Consider the following 27,445-nt stretch of genomic DNA (forward strand, 5'->3'; position numbering starts at 1 on the left):
GAAGTTGATGGCCTATCTGAACCTTATGTTAGGGCAAGGGCAACAAAAAAAAACAAGGTCTTGTGAGGGCATTGGAGTCATAATGCTCAAAAGTATGATTTATGATGGAAACCTTATACTCAGGAGGAACCACAGCAAGAACTTGTCGAACTGACCCTAATGTTTATATACAAGAATGAAGTCTATCTTTCCATATTACACGTTTTAAACCCTCCAAGTGGTGTGGGAAATTAATAAATGGATATCCCTTAGCAAGAAGCAACGCTGGGAACGTTCTGGCAGCTGTCGTACTTCTTACCACCAGAAACTTGAACGTTGGACCAAGTCCAGTTAGTGCAAGCTCCCTTGCCACAGACGATAGCAGCATTCTTTCCCTTGGCGTCAACGGCGTTCTTGCCCTTGATGTTCTTGAGAGTGAGGTTGGTGATGGGAAGGCCGCTGGTAGGGTCTCCGTGGAGGTCGCCACCATCGTAGTTCTGCTCGACGAGAATGCCGTACTTCTGGATCTTGGTGAGGGTGATGTCGGAGTAGGTGACCTTGTTGATCTTTCCGGTGTGGTTCTTGAAAGCCTTGACGCGGATACCGTTGGCAGAGTTGGCCACCTCAGAGTTGAGGAACTGGACGTTGTCGACGACGTTATCATCGCGGCCTCCGACACTGCCGATGGAGAGACCGTGGCCACCGTGGCAGTAGCCGTTCTTGAAAATGATGTTCTATTACAGTTAGCAACCTTGTCTCCCAGGACCTGACTAGTCGAACTTACCTTTCCAGAGTTAACAGCAACACAGTCATCCTGGTTGTAGACCTTGGCGCCATCAATGGTAACGCCAGTGGAGGAACCGATGTCAAAAGCATCAGTGTTGTGGCCACCCTTTGTGTCACCATCCTTGTTGTCAAGAGTGAACTTGTTGATCTCAAGACCGTTCACGCCGTTGATGCTGACAGCCTGGACAGGGGTGTTCTTGACGTAAAGGTTGTTGATCTTGGAGTCGGTAAGCTTGTGAGCAGCGAAGAACTTGGGCTTCGTGATGCCACTGTTTCCACCCTTGCCATCCCAGTACTTCTCACCACCAGCGTTGAGAATAGCACCGGATCCTTCAACGGTGATCTTGTTTCCAGAGATCTTCATGAGAGGACCCTTCCACTCCTTGTAGCCCCAGGTTGTGGTACCCTTGAAGATGACCTTGGTGTTGTCCTTGAGCTTGCTGAGATCGAGAGTCACACCGCTGGGGACTGCGACGTTGTTGAGGACGATGGTGGCGCAAGAAGCCTGGGACTTGCTGGCCTTTGCAGCACCATCGGAACCGGAGAAGGTGCAGCTGGTAGCACGCTTGCCGTAGGCGTGCACCTCGGGAGCTTGAGTAATAGCTGGAGCTGAAGGAGCGGCGGCAGCGCTGCCAGCCAGGGCAGCGAGAAGAACAAATCCAAGCTTAGTCATTTTGAAGATTAGAAAACTGCTAGTTGAGTGTTGGGTAAACGAGTGTGTATGTCAAGAAGTGTGAACCTTTGACCGGCAAAAGGAATGTGATGATGTGTGCTGTATTTTCTTCTTTCATCTAGATTCTGGCAACAGCCTTATATACAATCGTCTTACATGAACGCCGAGCCTGGGAATGCACAGCCAAACCCCGTTATACCCGAGTTTCTCTCCTTCGAGAAGCATCACCACTCCTGCATCTGCGATGGAGCAAGTTTATCCTCCAATGACAGGGAGCGCCCATGCGTCAATACGGACCGAGTTAAATGAAAGGGCATGAACGGAGGGTATCGATCCTGCACGGATTTGGACTTGGGTTGTTAAGCGTGTCCACTTCCCCGAAAGCGCTGAAGGATGTGGATATAAATCGCCGCGTGTCCTTGCTGACAGGTGGAGCGTCTCATATCCGCGATGGCCGAACATCCGTAGTAGCGCTTCTTGGCGGCTATCAAAGACTTTGATAGGTTCGATTTGTATGTTTCAGGATATTCAAAGTCATCCCAAGTTCAAGAGTAATTAATGTATCAGCTCACGATAGGGTTTCTTGATCGGGAAAGGTGACTATCCATCTTCTATCAGACATTACATTATTAACCTTGTTTTCAACCCCGGGGTCGGTTCTACTGACAGGACAAACAATGGAGATTAAAGATGAGATTCTACGAAATATGCCCTTCTCCCATCATCAAAGACTTGTTTTCTGACAAGTTCTAGAAACTGAAATTCTTTACCGTCACATCCAATCTCATGACAGCCGCGTGGCCCTTGGTAGAGTCGGGCTCATCAAACCAATAATCGTGCACCAGTTCAAAACCTGATTTCTCATAACACTTCATCGCCGCGATAGACTCAAAGTCGACAATTAGAACCAGCATGACCTTTTTCTCACTGTGTTTTCCGGCCACAAGTTGTTTGGCATATTCGATAAGCTTGTTTGCTAGACCCTTGCGCCTTTGAGAGGGGGGCACGTAGATTGCGTTGAGGACATAAGTCCATTCGATATCAGGTTCTAGTGGGCCAAAGTCGAGGCACCCTGGACCAAAATTTTGCAATTTCTCCCATGTTTCCGTGGCTGTCTTTGCATCGAATGGACCGCAAATGACGAGCGAAGCAAGCCATGGTGAGTTGAGGATGAGAGAAAGGTCATCATCAAGGGAACTAGTATCAGGGTTTGCGACGACGACAGTATTTATCGCCAGCGGATTTCTCAAACGAGTCTCCCAATTCGCCTTGGTCAGCTCAACTTCCCTGGCGTAAGTTGAACTGAAGGATTTTGGAGATAGCTCCAGTGATGATAGCCTGAAGGATCTGTACTTGTCGATGAGATCATCCCATTGAGTGAGGTCGGATAGAGATCTCGGCAAAGTAACTGCTTTACTTGTCATGTCGTGTGCTTAGTTGAAGGTATTTATTTTTTTACGTTTGTTTGGTCAAGGATACCAGTGTTTTATAGGTTTTATCGTGGCATAAGACAATTGTTGTTGGTGAAAAGACGATGATGAGTCACATGCCGCCCTAGGCATTCATTACTGGTAAGATGTCGGTCCTGTCCTACTGAAGACTGTAATCCTTGTGTGATCTCCAAGTATTTACGACAAACAACCAATCATTCTAGGTTAACTAACAGACCACAACTCCAAACTTGTTCATGGTACGCGTTAAGTTCAGAGGTAATATTAATTGTTTGGCTCACTAGCAATTCATTTAGCCGTGTCACCTTGAATATGTCCGGAATATGTTGCCTTACGATATTACCGCGGGCCACAAAATTACACAAGAATCACACCGAATGTTCCAGGGAACTTGCAGTAAGAATGGCAACTGAGAGGAAACTACGAGGTGGCAACGGCTACCCATGGACAACAAATCACAAGCAAAGATATCTCATAGAGTTCGCCTCAAAAGAGTGTAAAATTAGGTATCCGCTAGCAGGACAAGGCGAGTAGTGTGAAATGTGACCGAATCTTTAACCCAATCCTCCAAGAAGTGAATATAGTCGTTTAGATCTATTCCTTGACGGGGAGGGGGAGGGGGAGGCGAACGCATTGGGTAGCAGCGGCCACCAGAGCATTAACGACATTGAGAGGAAGACTCGCAGTACTGTGATATGTGAGTTAGTCATCTAGAGTGCAAGAAGCGAGTCTTTCTAGGACTTGACCTACCAGGCAATGATGTCGCCGATGTTAAAGGGGTTACCGGTAACTGTTCCAATGTTGGTAAGACAGTCGGCGATGCCAGTAATCTTGCGAAGGCATTGGGTGTCCAGAGGAAGGGGGAGCTGCCTTGGCTCGACAGTCGGGGGAGTGGCAGCCGCCATGGCGATGGCAGGGAGAGCGAGGATGAGAGTGGCCTTCATTTTGATGATTTTGTTGGGATCTGAAAGATCAAATTGAGAAAGTGATAGTTGTTTAGATGTTGTGATGGAAGAGTGTGATTGTGAGTGTTGATGATGGATGATTGAAGCAGGACGAGCGCTGGTTCTTATAGAATTTTGAGTCCAGAGGAAGTTGCCCTTCGAGTAGGTTCTGATCGAGTCTCTTGCTTGGAAAAACAACTTTCAGCAAATCTGTATCCGCAAGACTACTCAGATAAAGCTGGGGGTCCTTTGAAAGGGCGTCGCCATGCGTTGAGAGCCCTCACGAGAGCTACGCAGCCAACCACTGTCGCAGGTTCATCTTCCACATCCGTCCCCCACACAGCCCTGTTGGGACGCAGGACGCAACACCTGAAAGCTCAAGTTATTGATACATGCTAACAAGTGGGCCTCTTTTTACTCCTTTGGGGTGGAAGCATGAATGATCTGGTATGTGATATCTCTTGTTACGTCCCTCCTTGTAAAACTGAGACTCACATATCCTCTGTGTCAGAATATCTTCCCGTAGATTCTGAACGGCTGACAACGGAGTGGGGATCCACCAAGTTCCTCATCCCATCTGGCATACTGTTATGCAGACAGATCGCCAGTAAGGGTGTGACATATCAAATGCTTCAATTCGAGGTACTGCGTCGTGATTACTGAATTCTCTATTTCTCACGGCACTTATGTTCATATCTGAGCATATTAACTAACAGGTCAGGTTCTTTGCGAGCCACGGCCTCACTAAACACTGCTGAGCAGAACAACAACCGACTAGCCTTGAGGTTTTTGACAGTCGAGACAACGGTAGAATATCTTTTAGCTCTTCCATGCTGGCAGGGACTCTGTACACAGTGTGAACCAACGTTGTTACCAACTACCCACTGGTAAATCGGCGACATGATGAACAGAGGCTTCTGGGTCGCGCATGGAAGATCGCAATGTCCTCGGCAGCATATCTGAAACCTCCCTCAACCAAATCTTGATTGACAACATGTCAGATCCTGTCAGATGACCCTTTAGTTGCATCCTGGTTGGTTTTATTTGTGAGATGCAAGCTACGCGCTGGGCTGGCTAGGTGCAGATCATGTTTGTCTCACAGCCCAGCTCATCGTAGAAGGCAACCTCCCTCCCTTGCTTAGGCCATGGATGCATTCCTAGCCAACCCCGCCAATGTCTCAGAGGCTAATGTCTTTCCTAGTCACATAACTCCGCTGTAAGTCTTAGCATCCTGACTTCCCGCCTGCAGGCCACCGAAAGAAGGGAATGCGGGAGCCATCACTATGCCCTAAACCGTTATCCGTCTGCCAAGAGCAGGTCTAGATCAGCGACTAGAGTCCGATGGCTTGCATGATCTCCCGTGAGTGGCTGGGATACCAGCCCGGAAGGGACTCCCCGTGTCACACTGTGATTTAGTAGCCTAGCAATAGCCAATGCGCCTGCAGGTTCTGGATCTACATCAGCCGGCCCGTCGCGAGGGAAGCCATCTTCATTCACAATGACGTTACATGTGTGATGGCGACGTATCTTGCTTCCAAAAAGTCAAGAAAACACGAGGTGAATCTCCAAAGCTTCTCAAGTAAAGGGACTACTATTGTTTGTGGAAAGGCTATCATCTATGAGAGTCATTTACTAGCTTTTGGTCAACATGGGTTATGCCATCATATCAAGGCTTCCGAAAATGTTGAGACATGCTTTTGGTTTTGAACAATATTCTCCATTTCTATCTCATCGACCAGTATTGTGTGTGAGACCTGCAGCAGTTGCGAATGTGATGTGTCAAGCATTTGGTTACTGCAAGACGCCTCATTGGGACATGAATGCATGTTCTCTGATTAAGTTGCCGCACTAATCCACTCATTCGCATCAGTCACAGGCAGATATCACGATCTAGGGTGACAGCGGAACGGCTAAGCTAGCTCAACCTTAAAATTTGTAAAAGCTCCGACAGGTTGAGCTGAAAGCCAAGGGACTACCTACTGACCTTCTACCACCAATGTCACAATGCTGAGTTGGATCACAACAAGCTGGAACACAAGTAGTTCAAAATGTGTACAAGGGGATATCATCATAGTCAAGTCATGAACAGATACAGTACAACTGCCTTGGTATGCAGACCTTTGATCGACAATGCACTGGGTCATTGGCAATTGTGCAGGTGACAACGCAATGGGGAGTATGAATTTGCACGTAGGTGGCTTGGAGCTGATGGTAAAAAGTCTCACGATGCGGCAACCCCTAATTTCAACTGTCCAAGTAACGGTGAACAATTTGAATCCACAACAGACCCCAGACTTGACAATCCGGGGCAGATCCTCCGTGCATCCGAATTCTTGTTGTCCAACGAAAGACGAAGCTGGAGTTTTGTGTTGGTCATGCTTGCTTTCGTCATGCCCTTGATTCAGCTCACATTCTTCATAGACACTGTTCCCTTTTTCATCCCTGTGAAGAGTCCTTTCAGCCCCAGGTCTCGGTCGAGATACACGCACGACCAGGAAAGCCACACAATGATTTCTGAGTCAATTTGGGATCCCCGAATTGACTTTGCACAGCCTGCAGTGAAGTAGCCTACTCCTGCCGCAGACGAAGGCCCGACCACCTGAATCAATGTCTCGCCAGGATGACGTTGGAAATGATGAACAGCGGAAGAGGTATTCTCTCCGTGAGATAATTCGATCTACTGGCCTTCCGTACCGTACTCAGCGGACCGATACCCGTGGATTACCTACATAGACAGTGGCAAGTAACAACCAAAGCAGCCATGAGAATGTTCTAGCTTGATTGCAAAACATGTTGCATACGTATCTCTATATCACATATAGGAGGATATAACGAAAATGTCAAGCATGAGATTTACAAAACATATAAGCGAACATTATCCGAGTGGTAACTAATTTAGATGCTCGTGAAATTTGTGTCGAGTAAAGTCCCCGTGGCGACTCACTATGATCTAAAAAGAGATGAGCTTGACCGTCTATCTACCCGACATATGTAACTGCAGGAAGACAACAGGAGTCGACTCAAGCATAGAATAGCTAGTAGACCAATAGATGTCGTTGTTCATACGTCGTGAAGTATTGCTCAAATTAGATTGGCCTTTGAGCTGACAGCTGACCAGAAATAATACAGCGTGCAACAAGTCTGCCTTGCGACTTTGTAGATCACTGATCAAACAGTTAGGGGCGCTCCAATTCCGCTCTTCCCCGCAACGCCTGCATAAAGTGATCTTGACCATGAGCATACGTTTTAGGCTTGGCGTAAGGAATCCTTTTGTCAAGGTATGAGAAAACGTTGAAACAGAATCTCACTTTTCTTCTCCATCACGAGAAAAGTGTTATTGTTTGTGAGCAACGACGTTGCTCAAGATGCCTTCACTACAATCCTTTCTTTCACTTTCCAGTCCCCAAGCGTCAGCAAGCAGCGGCGCTAATGTCTCCAAATCAACTCCAATTCCCAGTACAAACATAGGCCCAGCGGCCCAGCATCTCCAACATGAGCTTCTCGAAATGTACTGGCAAGGAGTGGAACGTGAACTACCATACCTACTCCTCACATATCGTCACTGGCAATCAGACAAAGAGACATCAGGTCTACTGCCAGATGAACAAGACCATCATATCCATGGCTACGATACCTTTATCGATCAGGTATCTGACATCTCACGTCAATTCCATGAGCGGAACAAGTCAACCCAAGAACCCAAGAAACAGAAAAAAGGCGAAAAGAAAAACAAGAATGAACCACCTTCTTACGACGAAGTACTGCGTGGGCGAGGTTGGGATATCTTTGCCGACATGAAAAGCCAGAGCGTGAAAGGCGCCCTGAGGACTGCACTCAGTGAACGCAAGATACCGGATCCAGCAAGACGACGAGCACGTATGCTTCTACAATCGGCGCAGTTTCTGGATATTGACAAACTCATCGAGTATCGAGACGATGAAGAGGATCCCCCAGTCCGGAAAATGCCTGCCTCGGCCCAGATGAAGGTGTCGTGTTACGACGCTCTAAACCAGCCTGTCTTTGTTCCACAGCGCTGTTCTGAATGTCAGACAATCATCCGGGGCTGTATGTTTGTGGATACTAGCAGTGAAGGTGTTATTATCTGCGAAGCATGTTATCGGACGACACATTATGGCCAGGAACGTTTTTCGAAGCAGTATAAACATTCTTGTCTACCTACAGCGTTGACTCCAGAGATGAGTCGTGGACTTTGTTACTGCAGTACTGTCCGGCGACGCGATGCCCATGGACGCTCTCGTTCTCTTTGGCCAATCGATCCGGTTGCTGATGAAGGGAATCACATTCAAGGAGGTCTAGGCAGAGTCGGATGCGGGCTTTACAAAGTCACTGATCTCTTGGCGGAGGCAAAGTATTCATCCACACGACCCCTTTCTGGCAAGAACGAAAGTCTTCTCAAACTGAGGCAGAAAGATCTTGCCAGTGAAGAAGTGCCAAGGCCCGCAGGTGCCTTGAGAAATGACGCTCCTAGACCAGAACATGACGAGACGTCCAGACCGGAGTATGGGTATTCCGATGGATCTAGGACTAGTCAGCCAAAGGGTATTCCAAGCTACCTGCGGTCTAAGATTGGGGACAATCCACTTGGAAATGTGCATATGGCTGTTCGCTTTGGTCCCCTTATAATAGAAAACGGCTCTACAAAGTAAGTCATCTCCCGGCATGGCAATATGGCAATATCTAATAGCTACAGCTTGGATGGCGTTCTCATCACAAACCGGGATCCGCCTTCGTTACAAGTCGCCCGCGACCCCCCGGAGGACATCACAAAATGTCTCCTCCTTACAGGCGAGACTGATCGCTTGCTATGCTCGCAGAATAGACCGCGATATCCAAAGCGCTATAGAGCATTCATGAAGCAAGTGGTCGGTGGTGCTTTTTGCGATTTCTTTGACTCTGATGTCGAAGAGCAGCTCATTGATGCTTTTATGCACGAGTGCGACCATCTGGATTATGACAACTTGGGATCTGCAGCACAAGAAGCCGTATTGAACAAGAGTTCTGAACGATTGCTCTTGCTTGTCAAGGAGTATCTTGGGTCAAGAGCGCAAGCTCATATAATAAGCATTACAAATCGTCTTCTTGATCCAGATGTTCAACTTCAGTGGAATCGTCAATCCAATAGCTGCCAGGCATTTTGCGACAACTTGATCGATCGGGGCTTATTTGGTTCCCTCTTCACCTCTGAAGCCTTCGATAATAAACTCCAACCTTTCTACCTGATGAGCTTTGTATGCCGACCTGGATGTGACGTTCCAGTGCGGGCACTATCCAAGTATGAAGTGCCCAACGGCCTCACAGAAGAATATCTGTTGAAGTTTCGCTACGGACGTCAAGGCGATTCTGATATTATCGACTCGCTCACTGAGTACTGGACAGATTGGGGCGGCTTCGAAGGGCCCATCTATCCCTACCAGGACCTTTTCCCATGGGATTGTACAGAAGCATATGATCGCTATCCTGGAAATTGTGGTGATTGCAATATTTCCAAACATGTTCTCGCGTTTCCTTTTGATTCATGGTCCATCGCTTCTCTGCACCTTGCACGAGGCAGAGAATTATACCCCCGAAGTCCAACACTCACAGATCAACCAACAGAGAAGAGACGGGCTGGAGGTCTCATGTCAGACACAGACTGGTTCAAAAACCGCCTGAACATCCTCCTTGGTCAAGACACCCTCCTGGCAGCTGCAGTAGCTATGTCAAATAACCCTCAATTCCGCGCCTCCACAAATTGGCTCCATGGTGGCACGGACAAAACGATGGACCGTCTAAAGTTAGGCGGCATCCACCGCGCACAACCCTTCAGCCATCACTTCGAAAAGGGTGCATACCATCGCTACTTTGTCGCAAACTGGTCCTTATATACTATACCACTGCGGATCGCTGAGTATGAGAAATTGAGGGATTGGAGAGCAACCAAGCTTGATGTTGGCGCAACAAAGGCAGACCATTCTGGGGCAGGAGGTTGCGGTGTCGGGGTATTCGTATGTGGTGCTGTTGGAGCTGGGTGCGCAGTGGGGAGTCCCGGAATGGCTGGAGACACTTGTGGGAGTGGTTGTGTCACGGATACTTCAGGTGATGGCGATGGTGACGGTGATGGTGGTGGCTGTGGAGGTTGCGGAGGATAGCTGATGAATGCAGACAAGTTCATTTACTATTAATCTAGTTACTGTTGAGTATGATGTCCTGCCCAGTGACACTCGTGTCGTCCTCGACTGCAGAACCACCATCTTGATCTCCTTGTCGATAGAGTCGCCATGCAAATTGCACAGTCAACATTCCTTGGTAACGTTTTGCTCAGATAGAACTCATCTCTTGCCTCCCTCATTGCAGTAATAGCAGACCGATCCAAACTTGCACAATACCTGCACAATATAACAGGGTCATCTTCTAATAGTGGTTTCTGGAGCGCACAGCAATTGATATGCTGTAGCTCCAGGTCTTCCATGTTCCTTTTAGCTTGAAAGGGTGCACCACCGCCAGGGGCAGACATTAAATAGCAGTATGTACAGACGGCATAGCAGTTGGCGAAATGTTCTTTGACTCGGGAAGGTATGATGTCGGACCTTTGATCTGTGCATTCCTGAGACCAGGTAAGGATCGTATCATTTATTATACTCAGTTTACTTACAGCGCAAATCACACGATCGCAACCCCAGCACTCGCTCTTTTTTCCATCAATACACGAGGACACACATAGTGACTCTACGCGACTTTGATGATGAGAAGTCTCGGTGGACGGATGGAATATCGCTGTGCGCATCAGCTTCGATGTCAGTGAGAGGTTGACTATATCATCGTGGTGTAGATGACGCGCGACGCGTTTAATAATATTGTCATCTCGTAATACTGTTGCAAAGACCTTCTCATTGTGACTTCGCGTTTTAGATAGCAGGTCCTCGTAAAGAAAAGGCCATTTTGTAACTCGTGGCTTGTGTTTTGCTGGTAGGAAGAATCTGCATATTATGACTGCAGGCGCCGTGACGTAGCGAGGGAACGCAGCGATAGGAAATATCAAAACGTCTTGTAAGGCCAGGAGAATGCTATTCCTCGATCAGTGTTTACTGTTATTGGGCGCGACATGATAACTTACATGACAAACACGCCCATGACCTTACCCAATCCTCCACCGAATGTCCAATCCTTTGTCCCTGTAGGGATGGGATACCGACATGATTCAACAATTATGAAGAATATGATGGCCCAGTCGACGCATAAGATGTAAAAAGGCCCACGACTCCGTTGGCATGAGTGCCATTCACCCATCGATCCTCTAGTCTTGGATTGTGAAGCAATAATTGAGCTTAGAATCGGCCATAAAACGAGCCAAATACCCTGATGGGATTAGTTCAGGTCAATACTAGAACAGAAAACGACTGACAAGAAATTGACGTCCTCTATCCAGATGGCCCAGTCGCCACCATGGATAAAGCACAACAAGAGGGCCGTGCAACCCCAGAGGAATAATAGACCAGAAGCGCAACAGGCTAAACCTCGCCGCTGACTTTCTAAACAAAACAACAAGATTACATATCATCAAATAAGCCCACACGATAATAAAGATAGAAAAGAATGCCTGGTGAAGAGTGTCCATTTTCGCACGACGATCACGTCTTGGAAAAAGGTAGAGTTGGAGAATGAAGGACACTCCAAGCTCAATCTCCAGCGTTAAATTTGTGAGCGCGGAATGTGTCCGCCTGATCGGCGAGTCGAGGCCTTTTCCCCAGTGAGTCCTCACATTAGTCGGGCGTTGGTAGGATGCTTACAATTGGATCCTGTTTGCGGCTGGCATGCAGGGGGGTTGATGTCTGGTATGTAGCAGAAATAAACAGGCTAAAGAGTATAGTCTCAGTAGCATACGCTGACCTACTCATTTTGTCCTCAATGGTTGAGGGTACTTCTGTTTGAGGTGCTCGGTAAGGCAGTTTGGGGTTCTGGCTGGCCGATCTCTGACAGTGATATTCTGCCCTGCCCAACTGGGCATGTGTGCTATTCATCTCAATTACATATTTAAAAAATATTACTATCTAAAAGACAACAGCTTTATCTGCCAATATCGGAATTCGTAGAGATGGCTCTCGAGCATAGACTTACAAAACTCTCCCTCCACCAGAGGGGGAAAGACATGGTTACAGGCCCAAACAGGCCTAATAACCCAAGTGGCAAACCCTACGAACTCGCCTACAAGGCCCAAGATATTCCCGTTATCCCCGATCCTAGCGTCTTCAACTTCCAAGACATCCCAAATGGCAATTCAACAGGAAATCCAAGCACTACAGACTTGGCTCTTCCAAACTTGGCTGAATGCGCGACACATCTCGAGTTTTTGGAAACACTCTTTGTCTTGAGGCAAAAGATCCTTGTGTCAAAGGATTTGGATGAGGTTATGCAGACCGAACCTGATAGGGAGGAAAAGACTGGTGTCCAGGGCGACACGAAAACTTTCAAGGATGAAAATCTATGGGAACGAAGACAGGTCAAGTGGCCTCTGTATGTGGAATTCGCAACTATACGTTTTCTTGCATGGCGAGAAGAGTTCAACAAGTCAGGGATTACAGAAATCACACAAGATAACCTCCCGCCTTTGGATATCCTTATGGTCTGGCACTCCTTCTTCCTGAACCCAAGACTCTTCTACAATACCTGTTCAGATGAGCCTATTTTCTCTATCAGATTTCCCTGGAAGCATATCCACGAGGCCATCAATAGTGATGAATGGAGCTTCACACTCTGTCCGGGGGCAGCAGCTCATTACGAAAATATTCATGGGTTCGCGTCAGACCTGTACCACGATATGGCATCTTGGAAAACACTCACTTATGCCACGCGTCGAGAGGTGCCGAGGATGGGGATAAAGCTCTTGTTGTATCCGCCAACGATATACGAAAGTCCTTGTAAGGAATATGCAATCCTTTTCGAAACCTTTCGCACAACGCTTGCGGGACAACTCCGCGATGCCGTTATTCGACAGGCTTCGTTCGTTGACAAGATGAACTCTTATATGTGGATCAGAAGCCCTGCACTCGAGGGAACAATTGGCCGCGGGATCAGTCGCTACCTCAACTTTTGTAAACTCATCAAGATGTCAAAAAGCACTGTCGTGCCAACGCTGGACATCGATCTCATCTGGCACACGCACCAATGCACAGCGAAACACTACGGCCAAGCAATGAAAGTTCTGGCTGGCAAGTTTGTCAATCACGATGATACGATTGAAAAGCCCCAGCTAGGTGACGGATTTGCGGAGACAAGGGGTCTGTACCGTGTGCATTTTGGACAGGAGTATCGTGCTTGTGGGTGCTGGGACTGTCAAGCCTTGTTAACGGAGCTTGAGAGAGTCTTGGAGAGGGGCGAAGATCCTGACATAGATGCTATTGCGACGAGGGTGAAGGAGGATGTCTTTTATCATCGTGCTGTAGAGTGGTCGAGAAGACATAAGACAACTCTTCCAATACGGAGGATCGCAGTACCATAGAAAGTATAGTTCAACAGTCTCGAGTATATTTTCAAACATCGATGTCTCTATAATACAGAATAGTCTAGTCCTTCATCAATAAACAGCCATGGAAGTAGTCCGATAGATCATCAAAGTCCTCCAAATCGCCCAACCAGCCAACATACTGATCAGGCCGCACAGCAACAACACATCCACGCGTCTTATCAACTCCATAGTTCTCATATGCATTTCCATATCCCTCGTGGTAGCTAGCATCATCGACATGAACCTTTTCATAGTCGTAGCCAGTTTGATCATCCCATGGGCGTAGAATTGAAGGGAAGTCCTGGATGATGTCCGTGTCCCAACGCTTGGAAGAATGAATGGTCAAGACCTCGATGACACTGTCAACCTTTTGTCCCTTGGGGGTGACTCGGTGAAGAAAGCTGTTGGGTTGATCGAGGCGACTGCAGAATTCTTCTACACGAGCTTTTTGAGCAGGATCAAGAATGTCACCTGCGAACAGTACGATGCGGAATCGCCCATCTGCTTTCAGGCGTTCCTGGAAGTGATAGGGACGGGCGCAAGCTTGGTTCAACACTTTGAAGCTGTTGAAACGCATTCCAACTGGGATACCGATAGCAAGTGCCTGCTTCTTGACAAAGGTTTCCTCGGTAACAGAAGCTCCAGGAGGCGAGACCACCTTGGTACCATCAGCCTGAGCCAGTGGTTCACCTGCCTTGGCAACAATGTTGCTAGGTCCATAATTCACAGATAGACCTGATGCAAACATGTTCCCCTTCTCGAACGCGTCTTTGAACTCTTCCATGCTGACACCCTCTTCATCCATGACATCTTTGGCTGGGCGTCCGGAGAATAAGCGACTGAAGCGATGATCAAACTCAATAAGATCTTGAGCTACACGGCGTCTCTCGCTCTGATATGTCTTGAGGATATCTGGCTTAGCAATGCCTTTGACCACAAGAGCGATCTTCCAGCCCAGATTGTATGAATCCTGCATGGATACATTCATACCCTGCCCGGCCTTTGGCGAGTGGGTATGTACAGCATCGCCTGCGAGAAAGATACGTTCATGAGAGTCAAAGGCTGTTCCAACGCGTTGACCAATCTATAACAGAGCATTAGTAAGGTTGTGATGGTACATGAATGCAACGACATACCTGATAAGCAGTCCACCAGTCACAGTACTCGTAATCCAACTTGTAAGGATGAATGATCTTCTGCGCCGCTTTGAAGATGACATCCGGGCTGATCTTGGATCGATCTGCACGGCCTGAAGCATCGGGCGTCACTTCCTTCAACTGGATGTACAAACGAACCAGCTTGTTCTCTCTGGGGATGACCATGAGACTGCCGTTCTCGGCCGAGTGAATTGCGCAGCGCATTCTGATATCGGGAAAGTCGGTCTTGGGGATGATATCCATGACACCCCAGATAAAATCACTTGCCTCGCCCTGCAGCTCCAACCCAATCTGGCCCCGAACCCAACTTCGTGCTCCATCGCAACCGATGACATATTTCGCGCGGATAGTCTCGGTGACAGCGTCACGATCTTGAGCTTTACGGAGAGCACTATCATTGTCAACTTCGTCGTCAAACACCAAGTTACTTCTAAAAAGGCCGTCTGATGCCTGAGTTTTGCTGGCAGTGGCTTGTTGAGCAGGTGTTGCTTCTTCCTCACTAAGATGGCGAATCTTGATCGTGACTGGATAATCTTCAGTGCTATCGAGGTTGGACTGATCGATCTCTATGGCCTCTGGTAGAACTGCACGCTCAACCTTTATCTGATCTTTGGAGTACTTCTTGATGTTGTCGAGGAAGAAGCGTTCGATGCGACCTTGCTGCACGACGACCTGCTGAAAACGTGACAGGCCCACGATGGTATCGGGGATACGATCAGAACGACGAATGATGCCATCAGGACCTGGATTCTAACAGAATGGGTAAGCTCAACTTTGCATACATACTCGCTAGAATGCTGTACACATACCCACATGCAAATCTAAAGAACTCGTTAGTCACTGCATCTCTTTTAGTCTAAGACATGGTATACCTCAATCATATGATTGGCCTCTTTCCATACACGGTCTGCAAAGCCCAGACTGTCAAAGATCTCGAGACTTCGGCACTGCAGACCATCGGCCTGACCACAAAAGATCTTTGTATTTCTTTTGTCAATGATACGAGCATTCACGCCACAGTGAGCCATCCATGCTGCGACCATCAGGCTGTCAAGTCGTCGGAAATCATGATTAGTTTTGCTTTTTATTCCTTGTGAAACTGAGCTTGGAGGATGAGCTTACCCAGCCGGGCCGGCACCAACTATGAGTCTTGAACAAAGATAATGTCAGCATGTTTCGCTACAGAGACCAACCCCGCATTGATCCTTGTGAGAATCGAGCTTACACGTCGACTTTGCTGTCGTTAGCCATTGTGCCGATATTTGAAAAGCTATCTACTCGGTAAGTACGAGGCGAGATTGTCAATTTGCAACCAAAACTCAGGGTGGAAGAAGCAATGTTAAGAACCTCGGCTTACGGTGGTCAAAGCGACTTTTCGAAGCCAGGTTACCAAGTTTGAAGCAGGAAGGAGGAGAAGTGACAAGGTTTATGCAGGTGATGTATCACAACTCCAAAAGGGCACAAGTCCATTCGGGAAATAATCACGACAATCGTCGAAATGAGGCGTTGTTTTCTCTGTTTTCTCTTCTGCTAACGTTCTTTCCACAATCCACTACAGAATTACCGAAGCGATAAACGGTGAAGAATACCGGGTTAAGCACGTTGATGTCTCAACTAAACCGCTACCGTTCAATAGTCTCAACGTTGATTGTTTATTTCAGGTGTCGTATGAAAATCCTGCCGTAATTCCCCGCCGAAGAGCGTTGTCTCCCCCACGCGACTTATCACTTGTTGGGAAGACTTCAGAAATTACTGACAGGGATTGTTTCGCGGGGCTAGCACCCGTTCAACCCGCTGTAACTGTCGGGCTTGAAGATCTTCAATAGCGATGACTTTTAAGTCAGCAAGTCTCTTTTGCCTTAATAATTGTGGTGTTGTCACCAATGAACACAGTCTCCATGGACTTGGGCCGAGACTTCAGCAGGAAATTAAGACGCCAATCCAGAGGGTAGACAAGTCACGTTCTGTGTGGGCAACGCAATGTTTGCTTTTGGTGCTCTGTCAAAGAGTGACAAGTCGATTCATGCACGGTCAAGTTCAAAAATATTGCCCCGAATTATTGTCCCCAGTTTGAGGACGACAACAGCATCGACGATGTGATTCGTGTCGAATGTTCTTCAATTATTGCCAAGAATACAACTCATCTCAGTGGGAGGAGAGCGTGGGTACCCATGTGTGGAGTATTGAAGATGAAAGATTTAGCATCTGTTTTAGCCATCACTTCTAGAGTAGCCAGTGAGGCTGAGAAGCCTGCGGACTCAATATATGACAGGTCTCATCAGGCTTCAATTCTTAGCAATCTTTCCCACCTTCCCCTGTTTCAACCCACGCATCCGAAATCAACTATCAGATATCGCTCGCTTTCTCCGACTAACCTTTTTGAACCAATAAACGCAAAGGCTTGCAACGATTACATACTGCCGCTGACATCTCACATCCAAACCAAGGGCCCGGTTGAAGCTTCACTTTGAGCCCCTGAAGTGATCTTCCGGATCCCCAGCACTCCGTATGCACTGCAGATTATAGGAGTACATTTTATCGACCTGTTAATTACTTCTTAAGCGATCGTTGCAGAGTACATGCATGTTTCTTCATTCATGATATATATACCATGCAATCCGTATTCTCGGGTCCATCATCATACGACATTATCTCTCATCGTTGTGTCACAACACATTGAGAGACATTTGATTTGACAGTGATGGCGACCCAAGCTGAACAGCAAGCAGCAGCCAACGCCTTCATCCAGGAGGTATGGGGCCTTCAAGGAGCAGCGTACTTCATCGTCGGCCTTCGTTATTATAGCCAATTCTCTTCCTTTGGCCGACGCATTCAGTGGGATGACATTCTCATGCTATTAGCTACAGTGAGTCAGTCCTCATTTCAGCTATATCGGGCGACACTAACCTCACGTGTTCTCCCAGATAGTATACACCGCCGAGTCAGTAGCAGCATACTTTGTCGTCGCATACTGGAAAGGCCTGGCAAACAATGGCATAACACCTGCCCAGCGTCAGGCGTTGAGGGACGACCCCGATAGCCCTGAATGGGCGCTTCGGGTAAATGGGTCAAAAACTCATGTCATTGGACTCTTACTTTATATGACATTGTTATGGCTGCTGAAAGGCTATTGGGTCATTTACTATCTACGCCTCACGTAGGTATACCATCTCTGATAGTACTCATTCCATACTGATCGTTGTTGTAGCGAAGGTGTGGCTTCAGCTAAGCGATATGCTCGTTGGGGCACTATTATCATCCCCGTCACATACGTATCTTGCTTCTTGGTAGCCTTTCTCAAGTGTATACCGTTTGAGAAGCAATGGCAGGTTGACCCAGAGCCACCGAGTACGTCCCCCAATTGTCCCAATGAGTTCCAATCTAACTTGTCTTGCAGACTCTTGCCTACCAGCTATCACATACATACAGACCATTTATGTTATGGCCATGAATACCGCCACTGACTTCTTTCTAATGTCAATTCCCCTCCCTGTAAGCGTCGTACCTCAACACTCCTTGTTCGTGTTCTCACTAACTCTTCACCTCTAGATGATTTGGAAGGCTAGGATGCCTTGGCGCAAGAAGGTCGTCATCATGTTCATGTTCAGTGGCGCACTCTTGGAGATGGTATTCGGAATCTTGAGAGCCGTGTCTATTCTTACAGTAAGCCGACTCATTACCGATCACGTATCCTTGTCGTATCTTTTTACTGACATGCCTCTTAGAAAGGAAACACTGATCCAGCTCAGTCGGGCTACTGGTCTGTTCGCGAATCATTCGTCAGTTTTGTTGTCACAAATCTCCCCATGGTCTATCCACTTCTCAAGCGAGTCGTCGAGAAAACAGTCTCAGCTTCCAAGAGTGGCACCCGCACTCCAGGTCTAGGCGACAGTCAGGGCTACCGTCTCGGGGACTACAAAAATAAAGCCAATTCACGATCACGACCTGATGAAACTGATCTGGGGGACACAGTCTGGGGATCGAAGGACCATATTGTCCCCGTTGATAGGCAAGCAAGTGGTGATGACACCTCGATTCAAAGCGCTGGCAAAGCACATCGGGACTCGCATATTGGTATAAGGTCTCAAAATATCGCAAAAGCCGTGGGCGGGCTCCAACCGAGCAAGAGCCACGGTAAGAGACAAGGATTGGAAGCAGGGCTTGGGGAGATCATGGTGACGTCCGAATATGTAGTACGAGTGGATGAGTAAACAGGAAATAGCTTAACCAAACACAAAAAATAGTTATCAGGCATGATGTTATATATAGAAATAGTTTCGTTTCGCATTTTGAGTGCTTCATGGGATGAATCGTCTAAATTGGTGCTACCAGGGCATTCGTGACAGCGAACGTTTGGCTAAACCATGCCATGAACCAAACTATCTCCGGTTTATCACATAGATGTATGGTTTATACAACGTTAAAAAAAAAGAGGTTGCCTTGTACCAAGAGTCACAAAGTAGGGCATAATCACATAGATGTATAGTATATGCAGTTGTAAGTTTCTTCATGGACAGGCGAGACGGTATGAAGCGATATCCTTGGCTGGCTCGTCTATCCTAAAGTGGAGATGCCTCCTTTTCCCCTCATTTGTGCGGCAGAGATATCGGCCAACTCATAAACATGAAGCTTGACTTGACATAGATCATCACCGTCAGCTATCCTGTCGACTCAGATAAAATGGTCGCAACCCTGAAACACCACTCACTTCAGACGACCTTGATCGGACTTGAGGCCGACGGAGTGACGCAATTTCGCGGAATACCCTACGGCCATATTCCGCAGCGATTTACCGCAGCCGAAAAGATTAATGATTACCCTAAAGAACTTAATTGCACAACGTTTGGGTGAGCAGATTGTGCAATAAGAAACTCTACGATAAAGAAAGCTGATAGGATAGCCCCCGATGCCCTCAAGTTCCTGTTGATGTTGGTCACCTATTGCGTGTGCCGTCTCACCATCAGTTTCCCGACGAACCTGAGGATGAGTTCAGTTGTACAAACCTGGACGTTGTCTTGCCAAGTCCTGATATCCTGAACCGCCCTGAGACGCTGCCTGTGTTTGTTTGGATACATGGTAGGGTTCTGTTTGTTTCTGTATAGTCGAAGTCAGCTAACAGTCAAATGCAGGGGGATCTCAGGCTGTTACGTTTGGAAGCGCCGCGTCTGGTATCTGTGGTATGAAACAACCAGTCCATCAATCATTGCTACCAGACAAGGGATGAAGGACTACGCTGATAAGCTTCTCAGACATGACTGCTATTGTGGCTGATTCAATCCGTCTTGGCACTCCAATTATAGCAGTCTCTATCCAGTATCGACTCAACGTCTTCGCCCTAGGAAGTAAAGATGGACCTCCAAACCTTGCGTTACGCGATCAGGCGCTAGCTTTGGAATGGATTCAAGACCACATCGCAGACTTTGGTGGTGACCCGGTAAGCAATGACCAATCTTTAATTGAAAACAACCACTAAAAATATCCAGAAAAGGGTTACATTGGCCGGAGAAAGCGCCGGCGCAGTTTACTGTCACGCTCACATTGTAACCCAAGCTCCAGTTAATCAGTTCATCCTGTCTTCGGGATCCTTGTTCCTGTCGCCTCCCCTACCACCGCACATGGTTTCAGCCCTTCGCGACAAGGTTTCGAAACAGTTTCAGGGGATCGACGCTACCATGGTCTTGGAAACTGCCCCGACGGACAAGATTGTCGAAGCTGTCAAACAATCTGGCCTGCAGTCTTTTTTCCTCGAATGGGAGGAGAGGTTTGATGGATGGGAAACAAGCACTGGCGAGGCTGGGGCTTTGCTGCTAAGTGACGTCCAGAAAGAGGCGAGACTACCCTGGAGTTTAATACTCACATTCTGACGATGTACAGGCAGTTATTTGGCAAGCAGGAATATGGGCAACAGACATTGACGATATAGTCAGCGCTTTCGATGCTGCAGGTGAACACAGTGGGGAGCTCAAAAAGCTTTATCACATACGTTCAGACAGGCCCTCGTCGTGTAAAACAGGGGCACTGGATTTCATCAATGACTGCAGATTCGTGCTTCCTATTCATCAGCTCGAGCAACTCTGGAAAGATGCACGAAAACCTGTGTATAGGTGTCTCATAGACGAGCCAAACCCATGGCAACCTTCAACCGGGGCGCATCACGCAGTAGACTTGGTGTTGCTATTTGGAGGTCTTGATCTCACTCATGCGCCTGCTGGGGAGAGAATTGGAAAGGCTTTACGCGCGGCATGGATCAAGTTTGTTAATCAGACCGAACCCTGGCCAAATGTATCATCGCTGGCTTATGGCTTTGGACCTCATGGACTATGCAAAGAGCTGGAGGACTGGGAAGTACGGTCACGTCGAAGGGTAATGGAAACAAACAAGCTACAAGGCATGGATCCTGTGTTACTCACCAAGGCGTTCTTTAGTCTCGCAGTAGGAAGAGGCAGCTTATTAAACTAACACACACGAACCATTTGCTTTATTTTGTTTCAACTATGGATAATATCAAGGTCATGCTCTCTCTCGCCCCGTTTGACCTTCCATGCTGCGCTGTGACTCAATCTGACAAGCTCCATGACAAATTCACTAATCTCTCTGATTCCCTCAATTTCCTCCATCGGCAAATTCTCTGCAGGTATTTTACGCGTGATGTTACTTATCGACGACAAGATTTGCAAATCACTATCCGCCGTATTACCAAGCGGATGGATCAAAATGTTCATGAACAGCGGCATCGCAGCCATTGGCGCAAAGTGCGACACGATGTAGACCGCATCCTCTTTCCAAAAGTCAACAACTGTGTCGAGGATACGAAATATCGAGCGACTTGCTTCGATAGAGAGGTCTGCGCTCGAGTGCACGACGCTGTGAAGATCGTCGGGAAGGTTTTCTTCCAAATCGCCACATTTGCGGACCAGGGTATGGATGTTGATTATGGTGAAGAGGTAGTCGAGTTGCAGGTTGATGAGGTACGTGTGGTCTTCCAGGCTCATGTTTGAAGACAGGGAAGCGGATAAGTCTGAAACGATAGATAGGCGAGGACGATAACGAAGATCCACAGACACTCGCCACTCTTCCAGTTCGTCATCAAGCTCTCTAACGCGCGCGAGAAGTTCACCTTCGGTATACTTGAACGCCCTCGGTGAACAAAGCATGCGAACAGCATTCTCTTTGATCTTGGCGAGATTCATGTCTCTCGATTGGTTAAACCAAGGTGGCTCTTCGGAGTCGTTCACATCGCAGTAGTCGGATGAGAGAAGAGGTGGTTTGTCGGTGCGGAGTGACACATCCTTGTCGAAACAGTAGCATATCCAGAACAGTCTGCGAATATGCAGTTTTGTTTGATGGTCGAATGTGGGACTGTGTTGAGGGAGAATGGCAAGTCGTGAGAGTGGGAAATGGCCGCCAAGATCACAAACCATGCGGCATGCATTTGCAAATGTGACCGAAGCTTCACGACATCGTCCTCGCATCTTTTGACACGCCCACTAGAAATGTTTGTCAGTATCAAGCTGAAGGAATTTGTACTATCAGATCACTCACCAGAAGTAGAGTGCCCTGTAAACTGTCCAAATTGGTGTTGCCATTGTTGAGTGTCAATAAGCGAGTAGCCTCATAAAGGCAGTCTCTTATTTCCAACCCAAGACCGAATTGCTGAAGGTCTGTTGTGCGCATCACAAGAGCAGTAATTGCCCAAAGACAGGCTTCAGCTGGAGCACGACGTCCAAGATCAACCTCATCGTACGCTCTGTCGATGGTGTCCTGGAACAGACTTCTTTCCAAGATGGGAAAAAAGACTGATGTCTTGGACTTGAAAAACGCGTCGACAATGTATCTGACAGCTTCCTTCGGCGGTAGTATTCGCGTTTGATCAGAAATTGGCCAACAGTCCAAAGGCGGGATAACGCCAATTGGATTGGCAAAAATGTTAAAGTTTTCGAGAAAGACTCTCTCACCGGATCCATATGTGATCCATTGTCTTCCTCTCTCAGATAAAATACCGATACCTTTAAAATACCAATTCGTGCCGAGTTGGCATGGCGATAATTTGTAGCATGGCTTGCTCAAAGCAATATTGTTCACTGGAAGGTCAGAAGGACTTATCACGGAAGGATGACGAGCAATGGTTGTTGTGACTGGCGATCCTCCTCCAAGTCGAAGACTGGGTGGACTGGGGAAAGCCAATGGCCTGTCTGAAAGAGAAATAGAGGCGCTTCGGGCGGGTGCGCTTAATGCAGTTTGGAGAGCTTCTTCAAGAGACTCGACGCGGTGAGACAATTCCTGCACAACATCGGAAGTGGTTCTAGTCCTTGATTAGACAGTTTCCAGGTTGTCGCGGTGAAAGGACAAAAAGAAAAAAAAAGGTACCTCTTGTTGGGGTCTTTCTGAATGACTCTCTCAAAGGTACAAGTTAGTCCTTGGCTTTCGCACCAGTCACAAGGTTCGCCCTGGGTCTTGATCAAGCATTGGATCTAAAAAATCAGGAATTGTTAATGAATATCCAGGGAAACGTAGGCATCATATGACATTTCGGGCCTCCAATAGTGGATTGGAACTGGATGATTACCTTTCGCTTGTAGCATACATCGCATGCACGTCGAGGAGGCATCCTGATTTTTCGATAAATTAAAAGATGATGCCAGTGTAGGTAATCGGAAAGACGGAAATGAGGGAAGAAAAAAAAGATGGGGGAAGCCCGAACTAAGAGCATGGGCGATCCATTAGTGATTAAGGTACAGCAGCTTCGAGCTAGGGGGTAACTCCTAGGGCCCCTAGGGGGCAGGAGTACCGTTTAGTCGGTCCTTTAGCCCCGTGGAATTTGTTTCATTGTCGAGTCCCAAGTTCCAGACTCTTCCCTTTTCCAACTCATGCAATAAGGTTAGGCGAGATCGAAAACGAGCCATCATCGGTAAATGCTACTCAAACGCTGTCAAGGTGACCTTGATTCATCGTCATAGTCACATCCTCACTCAATATGGACAAGGAGAGGGATAGTGAGTGATAGAGGGCTGTGCTGGATCAAAAGAGACGGGATGTGACCAACAGCTCTTTTGGGCGTCTACACTCCGTCTCCGCTGACTCAGTCTCGGTAATATCTATCATTGGTCACTACCGACATGATGCTGGCTCAGGTCCATGTCACTCTCGCTGATCTTACCCCAAACAGTTCCTCGGTCTCCCGCCCTCCGATGAAGTAATCAGATCTACACCGGTCTTGTCGCGATCTAGCCCAAGAGCGGTGATTATCAGATCTCCCATGTAGTGGCCATTGGCTATCAACAGTGACAACGTTTCTCACATGAAGCCCCCCTCTCTTGTTTCTTGATCTCCCGACAAGACGAAAGAAATGCATTATCCCTGCCCTGAGACTTAAGCTTAGTTTCCAGATCCAATATGGAATACCGATTCCATGGCACAGGATGGACGACCAGATATAAATTGTTTAATTGCCCCACGCAAATATGTAAATTAAAATCCGAAAATAGAGCGACTCACTCATCACAGCTCACTGGTTCTGAGCTTTCGATTGTCTACTTCTATCCCTACCAGTCAAGCTTTCTTGGGACCTAGGATCCTAGCTAGAGACTTGGCTTTCTTTTCCAATTTCCCCTTCCATCATGTCTGGTAACTTCCTGGACCCCAAGGCCATGCTGGACCCCCGCCAGCGGTCTCTCAGCGAAGCCGGCACTGTCTCTTCAGTTGGCGACAACTCAACCGTCGTGCCCAGTCTCAACCAACAATCTCCGGATGAAAAGGGCATCAAGTTTCCTCCTGTTCCTGTTCCTGTCTCCAACAATGCTCCCTTCTCTCACACTCCCGATGACCTCAACGAGCTCCTCAACCCCAAATCTCTCGACAAACTCAGAAGTTTTGGTGGTCTGCAGGGTCTGGCGCAAAGTCTCAATGTGGATGTAAACGCCGGTCTCAGCGTGGATGAACTTCAAACACAAAACGCTTCATCCAATGAGAGAATCCGTATCTACGGTCGCAACCAGCTCCCTGCCAAGAAGCCAAAGTCAATCTGGCGATTAGCTTGGATCACCTTCCAGGAAGCGGTTTTGGTCCTCTTGACGGTGGCTGGTACCATCTCCCTTGCCCTTGGTCTCTACGAGACATTCGGAACGACCCATGCGCCTGACGACCCTACACCTGTTGATTGGGTTGAGGGTGTCGCCATTCTCGCTGCCGTTGCCATCGTCGTTGTTGTTGCCTCTCATAACGATTGGCAGAAAGAAAAGGCCTTTGTCAAGCTCAACACCAAGAAGGATGATCGTGAGGTCAAGGTTCTTCGATCTGGCAAGTCAATGCTCATCAATGTCGCTGATATCGTTGTTGGCGATGTCATTTACCTCGAGCCTGGTGACTTGATCCCTGTCGACGGTATCTTCATCGATGGACACAACGTCAAGTGCGACGAGTCTACCGCTACTGGCGAGTCAGACGCTTTGAAGAAGACTCCTGGTGCAAAAGCATTCACACCCGACCCCAACAGTACTAAGGAGGCTGATCCATTCATCATCTCCGGTGCAAAGGTCCTTGAAGGTATGGGCACATTCATGTGTACTTCAGTCGGTGTCAACAGCAGTTTTGGTAAGATCATGATGTCTGTCCGCACAGACATCGAGTCTACTCCCCTTCAGAAGAAGCTTGAGAAGCTGGCTGTCGCCATTGCCCAGCTCGGTGGTGGTGCTTCAGTTCTCATGTTCTTCATCCTTCTTTTCCGCTTCTGCGCCAATCTTCCTGGCGATGATCGACCCGCTGAGGAGAAGGCCTCGACATTTGTCGACCTCCTTGTCGTTGCCATTGCTATCATTGCTGTCGCCGTTCCTGAGGGTCTTCCACTTGCTGTCACACTTGCACTTGCTTTCGCTACCACTCGTCTTCTCAAGGAGAACAACTTGGTCCGAGTCCTCCGAGCTTGTGAGACTATGGGTAACGCTACTTGTATTTGTTCTGACAAAACAGGAACTCTGACGACGAACAAAATGACGGTCACAGCTGGTCGCTTCGGTTCCTCCACATTTACCTCCGACATTCCCTCATGGGCATCTAGCCTTCCCGCCGACAGCAAGAAGCTCATCACCCAATCCGTCGCCATAAACTCCACCGCCTTCGAAGGCGAGGAAGAAGGTGTCGCCACCTTTATCGGTTCCAAGACCGAAACCGCTCTGCTCCAACTCGCCAAGGACCATCTCGGTATGCAGTCTCTTGCCGAAGCACGCGCCAACGAAACTATTGTTGTTATCGAACCCTTCGACTCAGCCAGGAAGTACATGACTGCTGTGATTAAGACACCTACTGGTTGCCGACTTCTCATCAAGGGTGCTTCTGAGATTGTGCTTGGATACTGCAAGACTCAATTCGACCCTTCCAACGGCAACGTCGATGCTTTGGATCGTAAGGCTGCTGAGAATGCTATCAATGCTTTCGCCGAAAAGTCCCTTCGCACAATCGGCATGGCCTACAAGGACTTTGCTGAGACTCCCGACCTCGAGAACCTCAGTGATTTGACTCTTCTCGGCATCGTCGGTATTCAAGACCCTGTCCGTCCTGGTGTCCCCGAAGCTGTTCAGAACGCCCGCCGCGCTGGAGTTGTCACCCGAATGGTCACTGGCGACAACATCGTCACCGCTCGTGCTATCGCTACTGAATGTGGTATCTTCACTGACGGTATTGTCATGGAGGGTCCCGAGTTCCGCAAGCTCTCCGAAGAAGAACTCGACCGTGTCATCCCTCGCCTTCAAGTCCTGGCCCGTTCATCACCCGACGACAAGCGCATCTTGGTTACTCGCCTCAAGGTTCTCGGCGAGACAGTCGCTGTGACTGGTGATGGCACAAACGATGCACCTGCGCTCAAGGCAGCTGACATCGGCTTTTCTATGGGTATCTCCGGCACTGAAGTTGCCAAGGAGGCTTCTGAGATTATCCTCATGGACGACAACTTTGCTTCGATTATCACTGCTTTGAAGTGGGGACGTGCTGTCAACGATGCTGTGCAGAAGTTCCTCCAGTTTCAGATTACTGTCAACATCACCGCAGTTATCCTTTCCTTTGTTACATCCATGTACAACCCGGACATGGAGCCTGTGCTCAAGGCTGTGCAGCTTCTATGGGTAAGTCGCCATCAAGCAGCGCCTATCAACGATCCATACTAACCTTGACAGATCAACCTGATCATGGACACTATGGCTGCCCTTGCCCTCGCCACCGATCCTCCTACTGATGACATCCTCGACCGACCTCCACAGCCCAAGTCCGCGCCGCTCATCACCATGAACGTAAGTACATCGACATTCGATTGACTTCATGACAATGCTAACAATCACAGATGTGGAAGATGATCATCGGCCAATCAATCTTTCAGCTGGTTGTCGTTCTCGTTCTCTACTTTGCCGGCGGCGCCATCCTCAACTACGACACGAGCCTCGAGGCTGAGAAGCTCCAACTAGACACCATCATCTTCAATGTCTTCGTCTGGATGCAGATCTTCAACGAACTCAACTGCCGACGCCTCGACAACAAGTTCAACGTCTTTGTTGGTATTCACCGCAACCTGTTCTTCGTCTTCATCAACTGCATCATGATCGGACTCCAGATCGCCATCGTCTTTGTTGGTAACCGCGTTTTTGACATCGATCCCAACGGTCTTGATGGTGTGCAGTGGGCCATCTCCATCATTATCGCTGCCTTCAGTCTGCCTTGGGGCGTACTGGTCAGGATTTTCCCCGATGAGTGGTTCGCCAAGATTGTTTACTTTGTTGCGCCACCATTTGTTGCTTCATATGGCTGGATGGTCAATGTTTGGGACAAGTTCGCCAGACTGTTCAAGAAGTCTAAGAAGGAAGATAGTGAGAATGATGGATCTTCTATGGAAGGCGGCAAGGAGAAGTCTACTACATCGGGCCCAATGATTGTTGAGCCTCACAGGGGTTAACTCTGAGTTCGACTAAGGG

The 27,445-nt window shown here is 48.1% G+C and overlaps 9 protein-coding genes across 9 annotated transcripts, besides 1 other annotated feature; 4 read left to right on the plus strand and 5 right to left on the minus strand.

Annotated features, from left to right (window-relative positions):
* Positions 1–248: 248 nt before the first annotated feature.
* FPSE_05983 (uncharacterized protein) lies at positions 249–1,438 on the minus strand (the record flags this gene model as incomplete). Its single annotated transcript, XM_009259101.1, has 2 exons — positions 249–713; positions 764–1,438. 2 exons carry the CDS (start codon positions 1,436–1,438, stop codon positions 249–251), a joined length of 1,140 nt encoding a protein of 379 aa, XP_009257376.1.
* Positions 1,439–2,187: 749 nt separating this feature from the next.
* FPSE_05982 (uncharacterized protein) lies at positions 2,188–2,862 on the minus strand (the record flags this gene model as incomplete). The annotated part of the gene is made up of 1 exon (XM_009259100.1): positions 2,188–2,862. One exon carries the CDS (start codon positions 2,860–2,862, stop codon positions 2,188–2,190), a length of 675 nt encoding a protein of 224 aa, XP_009257375.1.
* Positions 2,863–3,483: 621 nt separating this feature from the next.
* On the minus strand, positions 3,484–3,833 carry FPSE_05981 (uncharacterized protein; the record flags this gene model as incomplete). Its single annotated transcript, XM_009259099.1, has 2 exons — positions 3,484–3,577; positions 3,640–3,833. The coding sequence occupies 2 exons, from the start codon at positions 3,831–3,833 to the stop codon at positions 3,484–3,486; spliced, it is 288 nt and encodes a 95-aa protein (XP_009257374.1).
* Positions 3,834–7,198: 3,365 nt separating this feature from the next.
* On the plus strand, positions 7,199–9,982 carry FPSE_05980 (uncharacterized protein; the record flags this gene model as incomplete). The annotated part of the gene is made up of 2 exons (XM_009259098.1): positions 7,199–8,496; positions 8,545–9,982. 2 exons carry the CDS (start codon positions 7,199–7,201, stop codon positions 9,980–9,982), a joined length of 2,736 nt encoding a protein of 911 aa, XP_009257373.1.
* Positions 9,929–9,960: a microsatellite.
* A 1,559-nt stretch (positions 9,983–11,541) lies between the features above and the next one.
* On the plus strand, positions 11,542–13,187 carry FPSE_05979 (uncharacterized protein; the record flags this gene model as incomplete). Its single annotated transcript, XM_009259097.1, has 3 exons — positions 11,542–11,580; positions 11,896–13,084; positions 13,135–13,187. 3 exons carry the CDS (start codon positions 11,542–11,544, stop codon positions 13,185–13,187), a joined length of 1,281 nt encoding a protein of 426 aa, XP_009257372.1.
* A 206-nt stretch (positions 13,188–13,393) lies between these two features.
* On the minus strand, positions 13,394–15,743 carry FPSE_05978 (uncharacterized protein; the record flags this gene model as incomplete). The annotated part of the gene is made up of 6 exons (XM_009259096.1): positions 13,394–14,419; positions 14,472–15,242; positions 15,302–15,313; positions 15,365–15,539; positions 15,615–15,641; positions 15,718–15,743. The coding sequence occupies 6 exons, from the start codon at positions 15,741–15,743 to the stop codon at positions 13,394–13,396; spliced, it is 2,037 nt and encodes a 678-aa protein (XP_009257371.1).
* Positions 15,744–17,193: 1,450 nt separating this feature from the next.
* FPSE_05977 (uncharacterized protein) lies at positions 17,194–18,703 on the plus strand (the record flags this gene model as incomplete). The annotated part of the gene is made up of 6 exons (XM_009259095.1): positions 17,194–17,358; positions 17,417–17,649; positions 17,701–17,840; positions 17,890–17,984; positions 18,042–18,155; positions 18,218–18,703. The coding sequence occupies 6 exons, from the start codon at positions 17,194–17,196 to the stop codon at positions 18,701–18,703; spliced, it is 1,233 nt and encodes a 410-aa protein (XP_009257370.1).
* A 2,277-nt stretch (positions 18,704–20,980) lies between these two features.
* Positions 20,981–23,100, minus strand: FPSE_05976 (uncharacterized protein; the record flags this gene model as incomplete). Its single annotated transcript, XM_009259094.1, has 4 exons — positions 20,981–21,979; positions 22,035–22,794; positions 22,860–22,963; positions 23,059–23,100. 4 exons carry the CDS (start codon positions 23,098–23,100, stop codon positions 20,981–20,983), a joined length of 1,905 nt encoding a protein of 634 aa, XP_009257369.1.
* Positions 23,101–24,109: 1,009 nt separating this feature from the next.
* On the plus strand, positions 24,110–27,426 carry FPSE_05975 (uncharacterized protein; the record flags this gene model as incomplete). The annotated part of the gene is made up of 3 exons (XM_009259093.1): positions 24,110–26,605; positions 26,657–26,770; positions 26,821–27,426. 3 exons carry the CDS (start codon positions 24,110–24,112, stop codon positions 27,424–27,426), a joined length of 3,216 nt encoding a protein of 1,071 aa, XP_009257368.1.
* Between the last annotated feature and the right edge of the window lie 19 nt (positions 27,427–27,445).

Source organism: Fusarium pseudograminearum, chromosome 2 (genome assembly GCF_000303195.2).
Source record: "Fusarium pseudograminearum CS3096 chromosome 2, whole genome shotgun sequence".
NCBI lineage: Eukaryota > Fungi > Ascomycota > Sordariomycetes > Hypocreales > Nectriaceae > Fusarium > Fusarium pseudograminearum.